This window comes from Apostichopus japonicus, chromosome 11, assembly GCF_037975245.1.
Source record: "Apostichopus japonicus isolate 1M-3 chromosome 11, ASM3797524v1, whole genome shotgun sequence".
NCBI lineage: Eukaryota > Metazoa > Echinodermata > Holothuroidea > Aspidochirotida > Stichopodidae > Apostichopus > Apostichopus japonicus.
In genome coordinates this window covers 17,346,080-17,365,291 of record NC_092571.1, presented here as the reverse complement: position 1 = coordinate 17,365,291, position 19,212 = coordinate 17,346,080, and the positions used below count along the sequence as shown (strand labels likewise).

Sequence of the window (19,212 nt, the reverse complement as noted above, 5' to 3'; positions counted from 1 at the left end):
ATCTAGTCACTTGTACGTACTTATGATCAGCATACGCAATATACAATACACTGTTAGTTGCTGTGCTACTGTACGAGAAATGGAATATGATCGACTGTATCGCAAAATGACTTCGAATCAAGAAAACGGACATTTCGCCAAAAATTCAGACCATAATGTAGACATGTCATCGAGGGGGGCAGTAGAACCAATCGATCACCAACGGTGTCGATATCCGTACTGTATCGTTTGGACACCTATACCGATTCTAACGTACGTTTAACGTAACTTAGACTAGAGTAGACCTAGTGTACAGTAGGCCTATGTCTATAGTTTTTACTTAGGCTAGACCAGTTACAGTTACACAGTAACAGTTTAGGGTTAAGCCTAGGCTATAGCCTGATTGCAGAGGTCTCCAAACTAATTTGGAAGAGAGACAGGGTGACCTTGGGCCCTATCTTTCATCTGGGGAAATGTGTTAGTCAGGGGGAATGGTTCAGTCGGGAACTCTCCTTTTCCTCTGTAGCTTAACATTAGGCTGCTGAATGTTATTATTCCACATCACGTACTAACATAGAGGACAAACTAAAACGAATGACAGCGAATGACAATTGACTTTGTACAGGGTTAATTATCATTTGCGAATGACAGTGAATGACAGCGAATGACAACGAATGACAACGAATGACAACGAAGGACGGTGGTGAGTGGAGATAGAATGATTAACGGAGTGGAGTAAATGCGGTTATTGGTTTCCTGCACAAAAATGATTTGAGGATAATTGCATGTTACATGGTTGCAGGATTTTGGTGTAATTTACGGATAGAACCCACAGGGAAAGTTTTTGTGGGAGAATGTGCTTGAGTGCTGTGCTTTTGACATTTACCTCTGTAGATTTATATAGAAAGATAACTGAAGTAATTGTTAGGTGCTGGCTAATTGGTATGTTTGAAACTGATATCCACCATTAATTTGGGTGGAATATGCTATGATATCGTACTATTTAGATGCGTTTGTATCTTGTCCGTACTTTACTAGGTTTGCATGGCTTTAATATACCCACCAAGTCTGAACTGTGATATCCGGTTGAAGCAAATGTCTGTGCTGTCATTCGTATTAGTCAACGCAATTTTCTAGTGTGTACAACATATTGTCATTTGTTATGTGTAACGCAATTGTCATTCGTTTTAGTAACACCCTAACATAGGGCCTACTAAGCCTTATAAATTGAAAACATTTACCCACTGTTATTTTCTTATGTTTCCAGATGGTTGTTTCCATTCATTGGTCACATGGGTATTGCCACATCAACAGGAATCATCAGGGACTTTGCAGGTCCTTACTTTGTTTCAGTAAGTAAAAATGCTCATCTTATATTAATGTAAAAACTGGTGTATCAGCTATATGCAATGGGTCAATCCTTCCGTAAGACAATATCAATGATTGTAGGTTTAAGGTACAGTAGCATTCAAGAAGTTTAATATAGACAGCATCTTCAAAATTGTGCATTTTGTTGCAAAAGTGAATGTAATAACTAATATATACTTTACTCAGAAAATCAACACTAAATACCTGTCTTGATTTGATATTTACTTTTTCCCCCATCTACTTTTTTCTTCTTCTCAACTTGAAGGAAGATGACATGGGTTTTGGTAAACCAACAAGATATTGGAGCTTATATCGAGAAGATATTAAATCAACTGTTTGGGACAGTGCAGTGCTAGATGCCTCTGAAGAATATAAAAACAGAATGGTATCATTTGATTAAAACTTCATTTCTTTATTTTCTTTTCTTTATAAGTTTATTTTACTCCTGAATATGCCTTATGATAATTGCAAGCAGTATCCTTCAAATATCACTTTTAATTTTCAGTGAATATTATTAATGAATTATTATTGAGAGCATTGTTTAGTTTCATCCAGAAAATGTAGGTACGCAAACATTCAAATGACAAATTAAATTTTATCTCCTTGATGAAATTGTAACATATCTTGGAAAGGTGTAGTTTGAGTTTTAAAATGAAGTTTTAGTACGTTCTCTATACATTGTTTAAGTTACTAATGTATTTTCTAGTTAGCTGTATGTGAAAAGCAGGTGGTACCTTTTGAAATGTACAGTAATGTAGCCTACCCGTCCCAGTCATGAAACTGTTTGCATTATTAACGTCAAGTCACATATGACTACCCTCAAAACAAACAGGTAAAAGCACATTATCTTCTAGACTTCATCTAATTTTCATGAAAGAATTTGGATTGAAATTGTTGGCCTTTACAGTGTTGAAGATAATTCATCAGCTGACTGCACCCATGTGGGATGAGCAGAGGTACTACAAGACAACATTATACTAGTGAATGTGGGGGGGGGGGGGGGAGTGGAACTTGGGTCTAAATGTAATTACAAAAATAAAATGAAAAACCACAAGTAGCTTCCAGGATGATGTACAGTTGTGAGGAGAGTAGAGCAGGACTACTTCATGTGGGGAAATTTTTTTTAAATAAACTGGAGCACTGCTGAAATATTGCAAGATCTCAAAGGATGTAGGAAAAGAAAAAGGCAAGGGCTGTATATACTGGATTGCGGGGAACAAGAAAGGCTGGAAGATTGAACAAAAACAACTAGTAACAAAATGGGTATGGAGCGGGAGGGGTGGGGGAGGGAGAGGGATGTCCTATGATGCTGTATCATCACTTGGGAGCTCCACCAGACCTAGAAAACTACTTTCTCTGGAAAGTGGCTAACCCATTGAATGATAGTAGTTGGGTTAATGATCTATTTGATGATGCAACCATTACCATGACAAACAACTACACTGAGATAGCCAATCTTGGTTTACATTTTGCCCTAGGGCAGCCATTGGCTTTTACAGGGCAAAAAAAGTTAGCTAAAAAATGTTTTGTTAATGTTTCTACTTCTTCCCTCAGCATAATCTTTGTTGTGATAATTGTCATTCGCATGTTGCGATGGCCCTAAACTTGATGCAGTACAAAGGAAGCAAGTCTTGGAATATGGTCAAACTCTGTGTCCTCATCTTAATTTTTGGGAGATCTGTGGGGTGAGTGTATTAATGTATATTTACTAATAGGGGAAGTGGAATACAGTTTTGTTACTGTACTCAGGGATATAATATAGTGTTTAGAGCTTACAAAGCCATTTTGTTGATTCTTATGAAGTAAAGTTATGAAATAATGAAAAAAATAGCATTTTGTGTATTAATTAGCAAGTTACATACATAGACATCTTTGCATTTGTTCTTAACTTTGTAACTTTACTGGAAACATGCAATTTACTGCTGAGGGAGTCTTAGTATTAAAGGGTGTGAAGACTCGCGCAAAAAGAAACGTCAAATGCCGGTAATCTTACCTAGTTTCGAATGAGGTGTAACAAAAGTGTTAGACACCACCATCGATCCCAGAAAATACACACACAGCTTTCTACCGTCGGTAATTAGACACTAGTGTACAGTCACTACATACAGCTGCGGTCAATACCCACAGCACAGTAGACAACGATACATCAATGGACATCTCAGGTGCAGCTAAAGATAACAAGGTATCAGTTTCATTACTGACTGCATTTTGTAGCGACACGAACAAAACATCACTTGCAAGCAACGGAAAGTTAACTTTTTCAGATGGCCGCACGCGGTTTGGGGCGAGTCTTCAATGCCTTTAGGTGTCTAAAGGGTCTGTCTCATCATGCAAGCAATTGAGCACAAAATATATTGTTCCTTTCTGTATTACAATCAGCAAGTACTAGAGCAGTACATGTTTAGGGCATTGCATCAGTCTCAGAACATTTAACAGTGATTATCAACACTTAGTGTAAGGCGTGAACACTTTCATATATCAAAAAACCTAATTTCTATAATATTCTGGGGCAAATGTAAGATGTTATTGTTTTAAAATTCAGTGGATAAATCCAGAGAAATACCTAATGAGTACAAACAAAAATTGGATTTTGTGTAAAGTGTACTAGTGTTATCATATGCAAGCAGCTTCTGTAACAGATTGTTAAAAAACTTGAAATAAACTGCTTATAAATGTGTGATCTTCTTTTATCTCCCTTTCTTCCGTCCATAGATTAAAAGGATTCCTCAAGACATACTTACCAGCCATTCTAATATATGGAACCCTTTTTTTCATGATTGCATACTTTTAGAAGAGTGCATACTTGTCATCAGGTCTAAGGTAGAGATATTTTTGTGAAAGGTGGTAGAAAGTACTGGTCAGAATTGACCAGAAATTTCCAGTTTAACAGTATAAAGTGTGGCCAAAAGACTTTCTAAAGAGAGACCAACTTACAATGAAATCCCTCAGGAAAAAAATTGACTTGATTCAGACAGAGATGTAACAAAACTTTTTTTTACTTCAGAAGAGGATTATGTTTGGGAGGGGGAGGGAGGTGGACTGGACTTGGATTTAGATGGGATAGGGGAGGGATGTGATGGGGGCTAGGGGTGGCTATTCCTTTTGCCAGAGATTGTATGTTTTATCATTTTCTTACTTAAACAGTGACAGTGCCAAATCAGTTCACCTGTTCAGTGTTCTATCACTGTGTCCTGTTTTTTACCCTTAACAAGCTCAACAGAGCCATGACAGCTGGTATTGTACTAAGTGAAACAAAACAAGACATTTATTTTAGGGAAAGAAGACCAAGACAAGTTGTCTTTGTTGATGCCAAGAATCTTGATATGGCCATGATGGATATAGTGAAAACCTTAATCTATCTAGTGTCCAGAAAAGAGGGGGAGAGAAAAAGTATAAAAATGAATGCTAATTGTCATCTGTTTCTTGACAGCACTTTTTGAAGATTTGTACAATTGTCAATGGAGCCAAATGGCAGTCGATGTATACCTAATTTAAATGTATAGTTGTCAGTGAGAGATATCTCGAGTTATGACAAAAGACTGTTATGTTTTGTTTTTGTGAAGAAAGGAAGAGATGTATTTTTTGTTTATTGGTCCCAACAATAGCTGTTTGTAAGGATTTAAGGAAAAATCTTAACTCCTTTCATGGAGAAGTAACCCGTTTCATTTTCTGTACATGGTGAAATGTTGCATTTTTGCTACAAAGTCATATTTGCCTAAAACAACAATGTATTTTAGCAATGTGATAGTTACATGTATTGATTGCCGGTGCACTGCTAACATTCAAAGTCAATTCAAAGTGAAACATTTTAATCATGATAATAATGTATAGTTGTATAGTGCTTTACATTATGTCTCAAAGCACTATTTCATGGGACTGGAGTAAAATCTTGAGAAGTACAAATGTAAGATACGTAAGAGTAAATTAGTGGAATAATGTTGTCAAAGCAAAATAAGAAGAAAAAGATAAACAAATCAATCACTTAATCAATGAAACAAATATAAACAAGGTTAGGAAAAATAAAAACAAAGATCAGTTATTAAATTACTTGATAAAGAAGATGATTTTTTAAATTATAGTACTGAATTTGGAATTGTGTGGTAGAAATAGCAACTTGCAGGAAAGTATCACAGAGGATCTAAGTAAATATAAAACCTTGATTGGCAAGAACTATGTGATCCGGATTGTAGATTATCCAGATCCATTGTTTATTACGCAGTGGCCAAAGATAGGCTGGCAATAGGGTATAGGATAAATTTAGCTAATTGCATCTGCCAAACCAAGTAGCTGAATCAATAGGCCTGAATGTTACTACGATTATAATAGAGTTAACAGAGCTGACGAGTATTCAAGATCAAAAGAGCACTGACAAAATACCATGCCAAAAAAAACAACAGTTTTTAACATTTTTTCGACACTGAAAGGGGGAAAGCAGTTGCTCCCCCTGGCTACGTCCCTGTTGATAAGTGCATGAAATTGCACGTGAAGCATGATATACATTTTGTAAAACTCTATTGGAACATCTATTACTTGTAATGAATTAATGAAGGTCACAGAAACTACCATTCATGTTGCATACATCACATAAGTTGTACAGTGTCTACCTTGCATATGTCCCATGAAGTAAAGTAGTATTAATTATGTGGAGGAAACATGTTGAGAAGTTTATCATTAGTCTCTTCAGTCTTTCATTGTTGTAAAATAGTTTTAAACTTAGTAAGATCTTCTTAAAGCATAATGGAAAATGTATAATATCAGTTTTAGACATCACAGGCCTGGAAAACTGAACTAAGCAGGGAAAAGGAAAAACCTCTTTTTTAGATCTTAGAATTTTTGAAGTTCAGTCTGGAATAGTGAGGAAAGAATCCTCATAAGAACACTTTTAACAACTTATATGATTTGATTTATGTGAACGAGCAAGGCCTTGTTTTTTTTTACAGAAATATGAGATAAAAGTCACGTCGGAAATGCATAAGTTTGAATAATTTGTCGACAAGCAACCACTTTCAGCTTGATAACATCTTCCTTCACTTATCTGTTTGCTATGATTATTTTTTTTATGGTTGTTTAAAAATAAGAGGTGGTAGCCACCGTTTAAAGTGACATGGTAAGGTTCTCTTCAGTGTGGTAGTTACCATCAAGAAGGAAAGGGACAGGTTAGGTTTGCTTCGAGTAGGGAAGAGTTTTGTGCCATCTCCTAAACTTAAATGGTTCACTTTACATAGTGCATGCATAGTTGGAGTGTTGTGGTCAAATGGAAAGGCAATAGACCTGGCAATGGTTTGAGTCCTGAACAGATTCTTTATGTTGTGTTCTCGGGAGAAGGCAGTTAATCTTCATTGCCTTCTCGTCTCTCTGGTGTTTAAATGAGTACCTGCAAAGCGCACTTGTAAATATAGTTGTGGGCTGGTTTGTCGCCGCACCCTATGGGATGTCCCTCAGGGTACACACAGATAGGTAAGACTGGCTAATGACTCAACATGACCTTTTAAACTGAACTTGGGAAATACCACACAATCATTGTTTCTTAATAGTGGATATAGTTAGGCTAGTCTAAGAACACCAACAGAAAACTGTTGAGATGTTTAACAAACATGCTGTATTTCTTTATTGAAGGTTTTATAATTCAAATACGGTTTCTGTAACTCTCATGGTTAATAATTTTGAATAAGGTGGCTGGGAAGGAAATTTTGTCAATGATATTTTGAAAGAAATATATATTTATTTAGATGAAACATTTTCCACTCTTGCTGTGTAAATAAATCAATTATAAAGTGTAAGTGCATTGTTTTTGTCATCTGTTGTTATGTGTGTATTTTGTTACTGATAATGTTAGCTATTTTAGCAAGTCTCCTATCCACTGGAATCAATTTCTCAGAATTTTGATATCAAATATGATCCTTTACTAAAAATCTAAAATGTACATCAAACCTGACCTGCTATATTAATGAGTTATATTTCCAATTCAGCTGAGAGACAATAAAAAGTGCCCGTATTAATAAATCACAAAGGTATCCTTCCCCCAATTTTTGTACTTCAGAAGTGCCCTCCAGGTTTTCTTTGTAATGAAAAGTGCCCTTTCATATATCACTTCGAATAGTGGAATTGGTCTAAAAAACAAAATGCATGAAACGAAGAATTAACTTAGAATTAACTGGCTTCTGCTACCCCCCGACAGGTTTCATTCCAAAGTTATGATAATGGTCTGTAGGGGCGCTTTCGATACGATCTAAGCGGAGGGCCACCACAAGTTGGCGCGGAACATACAGAAATTTATTGAGTAAAGATACTCCCTAGATCACCGGAAATGACACTTTCCGGGCCTTGCTAATTTGCAGTTAAACGAAGAATAAATAGGTGTCATCGCCATTTGTGACAACTCGGAAGTTAATATGGGTATTTTGTGATAGCAGAGATGAAACAAGTATAGGCCTATGTTACACACGTTCCGATTGTCAACTAACAAATAACCTACTGCACTAATCAACACACTGATCATGGAGCGGCATATCATGTACACTGCATGCTGACTTACAGTTTGGTCTATATTACTATTTCAGCCACTGCGATCGAAAACCCCATACAGTTCTTGGAAATAGTTTCGTACAACGAAAGTGCCGATAAATTAAAGACTGCCATTAGAGCATTTTGTCAGAAAATTACACCAACAAAATGTGACAAAATAGGTAGATGAGAGTGCAATAAAAAAGTCAATAATAGCGAATAAGTAAAAAGTGGTAAAAAGCTGAAAAGGGCGCCAGCAGTCCATTTGAGTCCGTCAGGGGGGGCCTACGCCCCCTTGACTGTATGGACGCTCCGCCACTGTTGACCCAAATACCAAAACATATTTCCCATAGCCATAAATTGGTTAATAATCGTTGTATGAAAGGAAAATCTGTATTTATTATTTCCCTTATTTAACCAACTGAAAGAATATCACGTTTGAAAGATAGGTGTGTACATTTAAACAGTTAAGACAAAGATTACAAATCTTTACATTTCACAGTTGTTTATTTCTTGTTTGCACAGTGTCAAAGAAATTTTCCTTCAATTTTTACAAGTATACAGTAAATAAAATATTCAATAAAATATCAGTATACCATTGACACTAAGAAGCTACATGGAAGAACAAGGCTTCCTCAATCTTCAAAAATGAATTATTTGAAAATGCTTACATTTTTCTGTATCCCTCAGCTTCTAATTTCACTGCAAGGTTTCCCCCACTTCTGTGAAAAACCTGTAAAATTTCACTTTCATATGTTACACATTTGGAATATCCTCATCAATTCAGTCACAAATCCTTTTTAGGACGTTTCATCCTCGACAAATCTGTGAAGCTGCATACTGCCCTAGATCCTATGCAAAAAGCCTTAGATTCCATACAATTCCCCTTCTAATAACAGCATAAAGACCAGTAAATTTTCATTCAAAAATCACTCCTTCTCTTCTTGTCCTTTTATCCTTCACTTCTAATTCTCACTATCTTCATTTATACCAACATTAGAGCCAAGGTAATCCTCCCTCATCTCTTTAGATGCTACCTATCATATTTAATTTAATTTAATATCATCCTTTGTCTTCTTCTTCTTTTTCTTCTTTCTTTTCTCCCTCTCACCCTTCTCTTCATCTTCATTCCTTATTCCATCTCCTGCTCTCTCTGCAAGGTCCTTCTTTGCCCCCTTGTCCTTCTTTCTTACCTCCCTCTCACCCTTCCCTAAATCATCATTTCTTATCCCATCTCCTACTTCCTCTGCAAGGTTCTTCTTTGTCTCCTTTTTCTTCTTCTTTCTTCTTCTTTGACTCTCACTACCATCTTCTTCTCTTTGTTTTCCTTCAACAACACCAGAACCTATTCCATCTCTCTCACCCTCTGGGTCCAACGAGTTCCGTACATTATCATCGACTCCATTGACTTCTGTTATTACCTTCCTTTTTCTCTTTTGCTTTTTCCTTTGTACGTCATCTTCTTCACTTTTCAGAACAGAGACCTCTTTCTCCATATTTTCTACATTGTCTTCAACATTTGTACTAATAATAGATTCATTCATTAATTCTTTATTCTTATCTTTCTTCTTCTTTTTAGGTTTTCTTTTGCCCTCTTCTAAACAGTCTTGAGTATCTTCCCTCACATTATTTACACCAATATCATGACTCCCCTGTGATTCTTCAATCAAATCTTGTCGCTTCCTCTTCTTTATCCTCTTACCGACGTCTGCCTTGACATCGACGTCATTATCTGCATCGTCAGATGTCAGTGTCACTTTAGCATCCTCTAAGGAATGGTCAAATTGTTTGACATCTTCAAAATCATCTTCATTTAGAACAGATTTGTCTCTAGTTTTGTCTTTCTTCCTCTTTTTCTTCTTCTTTTTCAAAGAGTTTTCCCCTTTAATCCACGACGAGTCCGCCTCAGCAGAGTGTGAAAATCCTCTCTTTTTAGATTTTGTTGTTGCATCAAGGCCATGTTCTGATGCATCCATTAGTTTACTTCTGTCTTGTTTTACTTGTTCAACCTCTGCATATTCATCATCTTTACAGTTACCCTCCACTTCTCCTTCCTGGGTTTCATCTTCTCCTACTGTTTGTTCGCCTTCTCCTTGCCCGGTCTCGTTGGAAAAGTTTCTTGACTTCTTGAAAAGAGCCACGAAGAAACCATTAGTTTTGTCCTCATTAAAAGAAGCTCTTAAACATTTCCTTGTTATCTCCTCGTCTAGTTTTTCTCTCAAATGCGAATAATTCACATCCGTTTCGTAATACTCCTCTTCGTTCTGATCTTCACCCTCCTCGTCTCGTGAACTGGCTTTGGTCGGGCGATGGTGCCAAGAGGGCAGTACGGTCTCCAAGTCAAATTCTGGGTTAGCTTCCAGAATCCTCCAGACAACCTCTTCATTCTCCTCTCTGTGTACCGAACAAGTCGAGTAGATGACTCTCTCTACCGCTGGAAAGCTCATCGCGTGGTTCAGAATCCGAAGCTGGAGACCTCGCAGTAACTTCAGTCTGGTGCGGCTGGTGGTCTCACCTGTCAGATGGTCCTTTCGTGACACTATTCCTGAACCGGAGCAGGATGGATCGGTCAAGATGTGAGTGACCTTCACATATTTGGGATCTGTAGGGTCAACCTCTAAGAAGTCCGCACACTGGGCTTCCACGTTGGTAGAACCTGACTTCTCCACCATAGCTTTTAAGGTTTCTGTCCTCTTTTGGTCCAGGTCAAAGGCAAAGACTTTTCTGCGATAGATAAATGACAGAATTCATAATATTTGATTGCACTGCATTCCTACAGTTATCTAAAAATCACACATAGTTACAAACAGCACTTCCAACAGCATTCAGGCACCTCAAGATCCAATTTCTGGCCCTGGTGACAATTCTGTCACCAGGCTCCCTTATTGAAATCTTCATATTTCCTAAGTATATAATGAGTATGAGAATACATTCTTCCATATCCAATATTTCCCTGGGCCCCTCAACTAACCTTGGGCCCTATAGCTGAAGGCCCTGACCCTCCCTGATCTTGCCATGCCTGACTACAATCAGTTGTGCCCACTGCATGAACTAGTGCATTATTCCTTAGGAATGCTATATGAAGTATCTCTTTTGCCACAATTTGGTACATAAAACATTCTGGGATCTTTGCATTGTGTATTTGAGAATATTTTAGCACAATGGAATGTCTCATAGTTTATGACTCATTAACAGCCTAGCAAACAGTTCAGCCTAGAGGGTTAATATAAAGTCACACTGCAAAATCTTCACACTCTTAAAGTTTTGTTGATATTATTATACTTGCCTTTGCAATTCAAACTTTTCAGGAAACATGAAAAAACTGTTAAGAAAACATGACTTTCCACAGAAATCAGCAACATTGAACTGCTAAATATAAGATATAATATTAATACATACCCTGTGTTTTGCATAATACATGAGAGATGGTTTGTTTTGTTTCCAGGAGCAGCACATGCGTCTACCACATGACCGTCTATAGGTGGCGATAGGACCCTTGCTGGTATACAGGAAGCCTGGAGAAGGAAACATGAAAAGAAATGTATTGAATTGTGCAATTAAATATCTATAAAACAGGATATTAAAAGCAGGTTATGATGGGTGCAGCTGATTGCGAAAGAAAAAATGCTGAAAAATGACTGAAATTGCTATATAGCAATCACTACTAAAGCTAAAAATTGAATTTGAAGGTGTACAGTCTTGTCTGATGCCAAGGCCCCCCCCCCCTCCACGACTTAACAAGACAACCCCAGCTCATTGGTAACTTGTCACACCTACACACCAAAGAAAGTGTGCACAATAGATAGCTCAGTTTGTAGCACACAGGACTAATCCTGAGGTCACTGGTTCAAGGGTACAGCCACAAACTGACGAAAGTTCCCATTTATACGCCTTGGTGAAGAGAGGCAATGGAGACAAGGCCACATAAATTTTTGGCCGGGACTCGAACCTTCAAACCTTATATCACAGGTTCGCTGCCTTAACCACTTGACCACAATGGTCAGTTTGTAGCACACAGGACTAATCCTGAGCTTAATGGTTTGAATCCTGTTCTAGCCAAAATTTCTCTCCTTTTTAAATTCGTCTATAATTTCTGTTTGTGTTGGTTGTTCATATACTTACATCTAGAACTGCATTTTATGGATTATAGGATAGGTAAATATCAAAAGTGTAGTAAAATCAAAACAGAGAGCTGTCATATACAGTAATTAATGCAATGCTTGTCTCTAGATTCTTCGACGGTGTCCAATGACCATGAACAACACTGTAATAGCTAAATATAGCACACAACTGAAGTGTATGATGTCAACAGAGGAAAACCAAAGTTTGGATATATGCATTTGCACTGCCTACTTGTAATAACAATTGAGAAATTTTCTTGAGTTGCTATGTTCTAAATCAAGGTTGGGTCCATCATTCGTCATCTCATGAGCAGAATGAAAGTAGGTTAATGTTAAATTTCACTCAATGATGTAATCATGGTTAACATCTAAGTGTATCAATATTAAAACTCTTAAGTTTCTGTTAATTTTTAAGATATCAGACTTCAAGTCATAAACCTAAGATTCTACGAAATAAAAAATCGTTCTTTGGGAAGCCAACCTTATCCATCAAAATGATCTTCTTATCCAAGGTGAGGTGGTGTTTGAACAATGGAGTTGCAGGAGAAAAGACCAGGACATCTGGAAGGTGCAGATCTGACATAAACTGCCACGGTTGTAGGGACTTGGTGTACTCGTCCATCAAAGAACTAAAAATTGGTCAAAATTGAATTGAAAAATCAAAAAGAGAAGGCAACAGACAACTGTTAGAAAGAAAAGTGTTCTAATTCTTTGCCACTGATACTAATACACAGATTTTGCTCTGGCATTATGTCAAAGATTTTCTCGAACCAGAAAGTTTGCGGTAAATAAGATTATGAATGAAGACAGCCTAAAAGATTGCTTCGTCAGATGTATGTGACAATTGAATAATTACTGATTGTTTTATGTTCAAGTTTTATTAATCATACACTGTTGTAAACAGAATATTTAACATGAAAAAGAAGTACATGGTCAATATTCAAAAGTTCAGAAATTGTGTCTATTTTTTTTTCTAATGAAATTATTTCTAAAATGACAAAAGAAATAGACAGGCTAATAGATTTTATGATGATAGGAATTGTGGTATCACAGTTTGATCAAAATCAATGCAAAAATGTACTCACAAATCAATGTTTTTTTTTCATTTATAACTTAAAACTCATAATTCAATGAACATTTTACATCCATATCTCCAACCAAGTTTTCCTTAAATGCAAACACAACAATTTCATGCCACCACAGACTCCCCTCCTCTGTTTTCCCCACTAAAAATGTTGATACATTATATCACTTGTAAATCAAAACCTGCTTTCATATTAATGATTTCTTTTGTTTTCTTCCTTCCTTTAAATTTAAAATTCATTTTACATCTTTGTCTCTTACCTAGTCATCTTTTGCAATGGCAACAATCGTACAATGCAAACACAGCAATCTGATGCCACCATTCCCTCCCCCTTCTAAATATTCCGCCTCAAAAATGCTAATATCGGTTACATCACTTGTACACTGAATAGTAATTATTTCTACATTTACTTAAATTATCAAAATGCAAACTTTAAAAAAAGTACTTACCTAATAGCTTTGGCATCCTTGCCTCTTACTAAGTCGCCTACCTCCTTCCAGCTTAAAATGCAAATACAGCCATCAGCGATGAAGGTCTCCTCCACTTCTTGTACTGTTGTCTTCAGTAAATTCACTCTCACCCATCTTGGCATCGGATCTGGGAAAAGCATATTTTAAGCATTAATGACGAATAATAGCAAGCTGCATCCTTAAAGGCATTGAAGACTCGCCCCAAACCGTGTGCCGCGCTCTGAAAAAATTAACTTTCCGTTGCTTTCAAGTGAAGTTTTCTTCTTGTTGCTACAAAATGCAGACAGTAATGAAACATGATGCCTTCTTATCTTTTATCTAGACCTGAGATGGCCATCGCTGCTAAGCCTGCTATGTTCACTGTGTTGTGGGTATTGACCGTAGCTGTATCTATTGACTGTACACTAGTGTCTAATTACCGACGGTATCAAGCTGTGTGTGTATTTTCTGGGATCGATGGTGGTGTCTAACACTTCTGTTACACATCATTCTAAACTAGGTCAGATTACCGGCATGAGATGTTTCTTTGTGCGCGAGTCTTCACACCCTTTAAGTTTGTTATAGAAAAATCCTGCAAGGAATAAATTGTGAGGATAGCCACCTTTTCCATGTTACAAAGATTAGAGATGAAATGTTGAAACATTGATTTCAAGTATCAGTATACGGTATGTAAATGCCCATATCATAATAATCACATCAAGGATAGTTTTACATGTACCTTCTTTGGCTTGTAAGCCAAATTTTTCCAATAACTCTTTCCCATTTGATGCACCCATGTCTTCCTTAAGTTTTTTCAATGCGTCTTTCATTTTCCGTTGGTAGGGCCTTATCCCTTTACGGAAACTACCAGCATCTCTTCCACCAAGACCTTTCCCGAAGAGAAGTTCATAGGTAACAACTCTCAGGAGACAATCTGATAACATATTGCTTTCATGAGCACCAGTCTCTTCAATAAGCTTCTCTATGATTGGTAGATATCGCTGTGTTTCCATAGTAACTGCTGAGAGACGGCTTTTATCCTAGGGGAAAACAAAATGGAAAATAAATTTCTCAATTAACATTTTAGCAACTTTATGACAGTATATCAGCTTGGCTTGAGGCAGACTGGCCATACCCATAATCTAACAATTTACTGCAGTCACATATCATGGTAACAGACCAGAAACATAATAAATAGAGAATGAGATGTTGCTGGTTGTACAACATTATGCACCATTGTTATTGCTTTTAAAGGATGTGTTAACATGGGAATTTGATGAAGGACATGCAACACAGAACATTATAATCTAGGCGAGGGGTTCCCTAACTGGGTAGCATGAACCCCCAGGGGGTGAGTGAGTCCATCTCAGGGGTTCATGAGACATTTCTGAAAGTCAAAACTAGAGTACTTTTTGTTGAACTAAAATCTGATATATCATATAATTTAGTAATGTACAAAAGTTGTACCCATCGACAAACTCTTTTCCCGTTCCATACGCATATGTTGCCATAGTAGTACCGTACCGTGCGTGTGATAACTAACTGAATTATGAAACAGACACATGCCGCATGACTTTGGTGAAGTTGGTGTACGCATGACAGTACGTCATGAAGATAAAGTGCTGATCTGATATTGAAGTTTCCAAATGAATATTTGTTCATCTCATTGTTTTTTTTTTCATTACAATATTACACGATGACCTTTATGAATCTTTTACGAAGCACTGTTATGCGTATTATAGTATAATTATGACTCAGATAGTGTCTCGCAAAGTTGGGGGTTCGTGGACAACTCTGATATCCACAGGGGGTTCGTGGGGGGATAAAGTTAGGGAAACCCTGATCTAGGCCTAACCCTTACTTACGCGAGACAAACTTAGTTAGGTGTCTAGCCTAGGACTAGGTAGGCATACGTTATGTAGACAGTGTAACTGTAGGCATACCCAGTAACTACTTTCGTAAATGAGAGACTTTATTGAAGCCTTTTTCATTTTAGCCGCCTCAAGAACCATCGCCGCAGCATTAAGTAAGGCTGCAATCATCTCTGAGTAGCTTCCCCAGTTCTAGTACCCCAATATCGTCCACAGAATGCGCAGGATAAGTGACAACTAGCTGCACACTTCCACAGATGCAACGCGATGTTATTGTGCAATCTGCGCTAACACATGTTTTTGAAGTCAAAGTATAATTGCAACTGTTTGCGAGATGGAACTGAATAATCATAAGTTTTATTAAAGGGGCCGTCTGTGGTATTAAGGAGGTTTTTGAAATAATGATGAAAACAAAATCCTTCCAAGGAATTCACAATTTAGAGAGTTTTTCTAACTTTGCTGATACATGGTTAACTAAAACTACAATAGTTTGGAGAACAGTATTTTCTATAAAAATAATAATATATCTAATAATGTAATAATGAGATAAGTAAAAACAAATGAATCAGCCCATCTCTTTGTTTTAAAATAACAATTAAAAATATGAAGAAAATATATTTTCAATTTTTTTTTATGCATTCATCTGCAGCTGTATCCATCAAATAAAAATAATGATATTAATTCTGATATAAACATTAAAGTACTCACCATAAAACTTGTGAAATCAAAGTTAATTCTACTCTGTTATTTTTTATATCAAGGGATACATTTGTTTTTCATGTGAAAAATTTCATTTTGAGAATGATGAACTAAATTAGAATAAATGAAGCAAAGATCAATTAAAAACTGTTCTGTCATACATTCACCTAATAAAAAAACACACATCAGCAATATTGTTTCTACATTAAATTAGTTACATTAAAATCATGGCTTAGTCAGTCATCTCACCATATAAAAGAATGAAATTACTGTCATTGAAACATGTATGCACACACATATTCAATGATTACTGTTGCTTCACGAATGTTAAGAAAAGTCACCCAAGATAGAGCCTGGTCATGAAAACCAAACTGCTTAGTGATCCATTCTTAGCACGGCTGCCCGAGGCCCCTAACATCGAGACAGTAAACTGTATGATCATAACCATGTTACATCAGATATGTATCACGTGGGAAAGCAAACAGATACTACACATAATCTTAGCCAAAAAGCAGAATCTACAGCGTTCTAATGGTAACTGACTGAGCACTCATTCAAACGTTCTTCCGCTTTTACGAATATTTATATAAAGCTACAGTATGCTGCAAATAACACGAAAGGCCCTTTTAACTGGTAGCACGACACTTTACCAAATCCTACTCGTTTAATTGATTGCACACCGAATAACTTTGAAAGGCGGTGACATAGCACCGCACAGACATTTAACACATTTGGTGTGGCACCGGTTGAACTGACTGTAACACTGAAGTTACGCAGAATACTATTACTAGGCTCGAGGAGAACATTTTGCATAATTTTGACGTCGAATAGCCCCATTGTTTTGGATAAAGGTATGCACATATAGCTATATTTCATATTTCTCTTCATTAGTTATCTCTTCTTTGCATACATTAAGTTCACGAAGGGTAAATACCAACGACTGCAATTTTTATGATGATATACAATTTTAATATAAGTAAACGTTGTAATGTATGTCACTGCACAGCCGTATCCTCCCAATGTCTAGGCGAAGTTTACGTTAGAACAACTAGCAATGCAGTAGTCATACATCCGTATCATGGTCTGTGTGCCTATAATTTTTAAGTTAGGCCTTACTGAAACAGGTAAAACCTGCTGTATGTATAACATTTTTATGCCGAGGTTGCCTAGCAATGGTTAAATGTCTACAAAACTCATTCAGTCCTAACCACCAGATGTCATAACATTGGGCTGAATTAGGTCAAAGGTTGAAATGTTAAAAAGTTGAAGGTTCATGTTTGCACAAGTGAAAGTTAATTGCTGCTCCCTGGGTTGGCATTTGGATTCTAAATGAGGCTCATGTCAGACTAATACTTCATGTTAACTGGTGGAAATTAATAATTGTCATAATTTGCTAAAGAGTTGCTGTGTATTGAAATGATTAAGATTAAATTATATCACTGATAAGTTAGCAATTTAGTGGGACGTTAAATTTCAATTAGCTAGGGTTCCAATTGTGTAACATAATTACAACTAAGTAACCACCATACTCTTTAGTGGGATTAGGTGTAAGAAGTTCCTGTTATTTTGACATAGACTATACATAGGTAGCCGTAACATTGTGTATGGAGTATTCAATGCCCCTACCTCACTTCCCCCCACACCACTTGATAGGTTACAAATTTTGCAATTTATGATGAAATTATGAAAATATTTTCTATTATTCTAGAGTAGAAATCTATCAATCTTTTTCATTTGACCATTAAAAGCAATATTGAAGATATATTTTTACCAGACTGGCATTTCATTAGACAAAGATGTATACATGAAACAGAATATTCTAATATTGAACACAAGTCATCTCTAGAGATCTATAACATATAGTTTATTTGGAATTTAAAGGAATTAACAGTTTCTTCACTGCAGTGAATAAACTATTGACTTCCTTCTATCTGTGTTTCATACAGTATTTAAAGAGATCGAATGGGCCTTAGAACCAGGATCACTACTTGTAAGAGGTTTAAAGTATTAAGCCATTGAGCTGTGGGCCATCCCTATTGCAGATTAAAGCTAAGTCCTACCGGTATCATGTAAATTGTTGCAGAGGATTAAATGTGAGGCAGTCTGGATTTAATCAATTTATATACAGGTCTACAGTACACAGTTTTTTTTCACTTTATGCAGAATTGTATTTAAGTACAGTTTCTTAACAGCATTTTCTCTCGAGATTTATTTAGTGTCTTGTGGTAGAAATAAGATACTGACTTAAAGAGGCTTATTGTGCTTCTCATACCATGAAATAAAAATAAATTTGGTTGCCATAATGTTACAAGAGGTTATTAAAATCTGGAGAAAGTGCAGGGAATAAGTCAGTGTTCTCATTTTGTGTAGCAGTTTTGAAATCTTTTTGTCTGTTATAATGTACTACAGTAGGTCTCCTAGCTATGTACAAAATGACATATACACCTTTGCATAAATTTGTATCTATAAGCAATCTGCCCATATTACATTTTGTGGTGCGATACTGGATAAATCATTTCAAAGAAAACCTCAAAGGCTTCCACAGTTAATTCCATAGCAGGTACCACTCATATGTATCCTTCTTTGCTTAATAAGTATTAGCGCTGAAATGAGGATTGAAACTAATCCCCAAGGCATACAGTGCACACAATTTTTGTATCAGAAGATGGTCTGCAAAGAGTTTGCACAGAGCACTGATGGTGCCCAACATTATACCTTTTGGTGAATCTAATAGGATAAATGCATTCTGCAGGCTACAGGTACTGCAACATGAAAGTTAACTGTTTGATGTTTTCACAAATTACTTTAAAAAAGATGAATCGCTGCATCCGCAACCTCAACAAGATTTCAAATCCTGTTTCTTCTCTTTTTTTAAGTAACTTTGACGGTTGTATTATAACACAAAATTTGGTCTGAAATGTAATTTGCAATGGGACTGATAAAACGAAATGTCACAAATTTATAAAAGTATTAGTGCAATTGTGTCTGGCAATATGGTTTGGTTAACTTTGTGGCAATGTATACAATGAATGATGCTTCCAGTGTCCAGTGTTTACATACTTTATGTCGTATGCTCAGTGGTTTAGTATAATATTTACATTTCTCTGGATGAATCACCAGAGAGATTTCTTTATTAG

General features: G+C 36.5%; 3 protein-coding genes across 12 annotated transcripts in view; 2 read left to right on the top strand and 1 right to left on the bottom strand.

Annotated features, from left to right (window-relative positions):
* The first annotated feature begins 2 nt into the window (after window positions 1-2).
* LOC139976226 (transmembrane protein 222-like) lies at window positions 3-5,196 on the top strand. Its single transcript, XM_071984798.1, has 5 exons — window positions 3-252; window positions 1,247-1,331; window positions 1,613-1,732; window positions 2,902-3,032; window positions 4,060-5,196. Exons 1-5 carry the CDS (start codon window positions 23-25, stop codon window positions 4,136-4,138), a joined length of 645 nt encoding a protein of 214 aa, XP_071840899.1. The 5' UTR covers window positions 3-22; the 3' UTR covers window positions 4,139-5,196.
* Window positions 5,197-6,713: 1,517 nt separating this feature from the next.
* On the bottom strand, window positions 6,714-15,667 carry LOC139976220 (28S rRNA (cytosine-C(5))-methyltransferase-like). Of its 2 annotated transcripts, none has more exons than XM_071984790.1 (6): window positions 15,449-15,667; window positions 14,245-14,545; window positions 13,506-13,653; window positions 12,454-12,601; window positions 11,251-11,366; window positions 6,714-10,575 (listed from the first exon to the last, which is right to left on the bottom strand). In XM_071984790.1, exons 1-6 carry the CDS (start codon window positions 15,545-15,547, stop codon window positions 8,898-8,900), a joined length of 2,490 nt encoding a protein of 829 aa, XP_071840891.1. In that variant the 5' UTR covers window positions 15,548-15,667; the 3' UTR covers window positions 6,714-8,897. The 2 variants fall into 2 exon arrangements, with proteins under 2 accessions (XP_071840891.1, XP_071840892.1); XM_071984791.1 differs by having other exon boundaries at window positions 15,371-15,488.
* Window positions 15,668-16,748: 1,081 nt separating this feature from the next.
* Window positions 16,749-19,212, top strand: part of LOC139976217 (kinesin-like protein KIF1A) — a 97,819-nt gene continuing 95,355 nt past the window's right edge. For 6 of the 9 annotated variants that reach the window (XM_071984775.1, XM_071984779.1, XM_071984774.1 and 3 more), the window contains exon 1: window positions 16,749-16,926. The gene's annotated coding sequence lies outside the window, so the exon portion shown is untranslated. The remainder of the gene's footprint in view (window positions 16,927-19,212) is intronic. The other 3 variants (XM_071984781.1, XM_071984780.1, XM_071984776.1) reach the window with 1 other exon arrangement.

Excerpts from the sequence above, each read along its gene's own strand:
- LOC139976226 (XM_071984798.1), top strand. The coding sequence starts at position 23 with ATGATCAGCATACGCAATATACAATACACTGTTAGTTGCTGTGCTACT. Across the intron at positions 253-1,246 it reads ACACCTATACCGATTCTAAC|ATGGTTGTTTCCATTCATTG; the intron begins GTACGTTTAACG and ends TTATGTTTCCAG. Across the intron at positions 1,332-1,612 it reads CAGGTCCTTACTTTGTTTCA|GAAGATGACATGGGTTTTGG; the intron begins GTAAGTAAAAAT and ends CTCAACTTGAAG.
- LOC139976220 (XM_071984790.1), bottom strand. The coding sequence starts at position 15,547 with ATGATTGCAGCCTTACTTAATGCTGCGGCGATGGTTCTTGAGGCGGCT. Across the intron at positions 12,602-13,505 it reads AAGGATGCCAAAGCTATTAG|TTCTTTGATGGACGAGTACA; the intron begins GTAAGTACTTTT and ends ACCAATTTTTAG. Across the intron at positions 10,576-11,250 it reads TGTATTATGCAAAACACAGG|AAAAGTCTTTGCCTTTGACC; the intron begins GTATGTATTAAT and ends TATCTATCGCAG.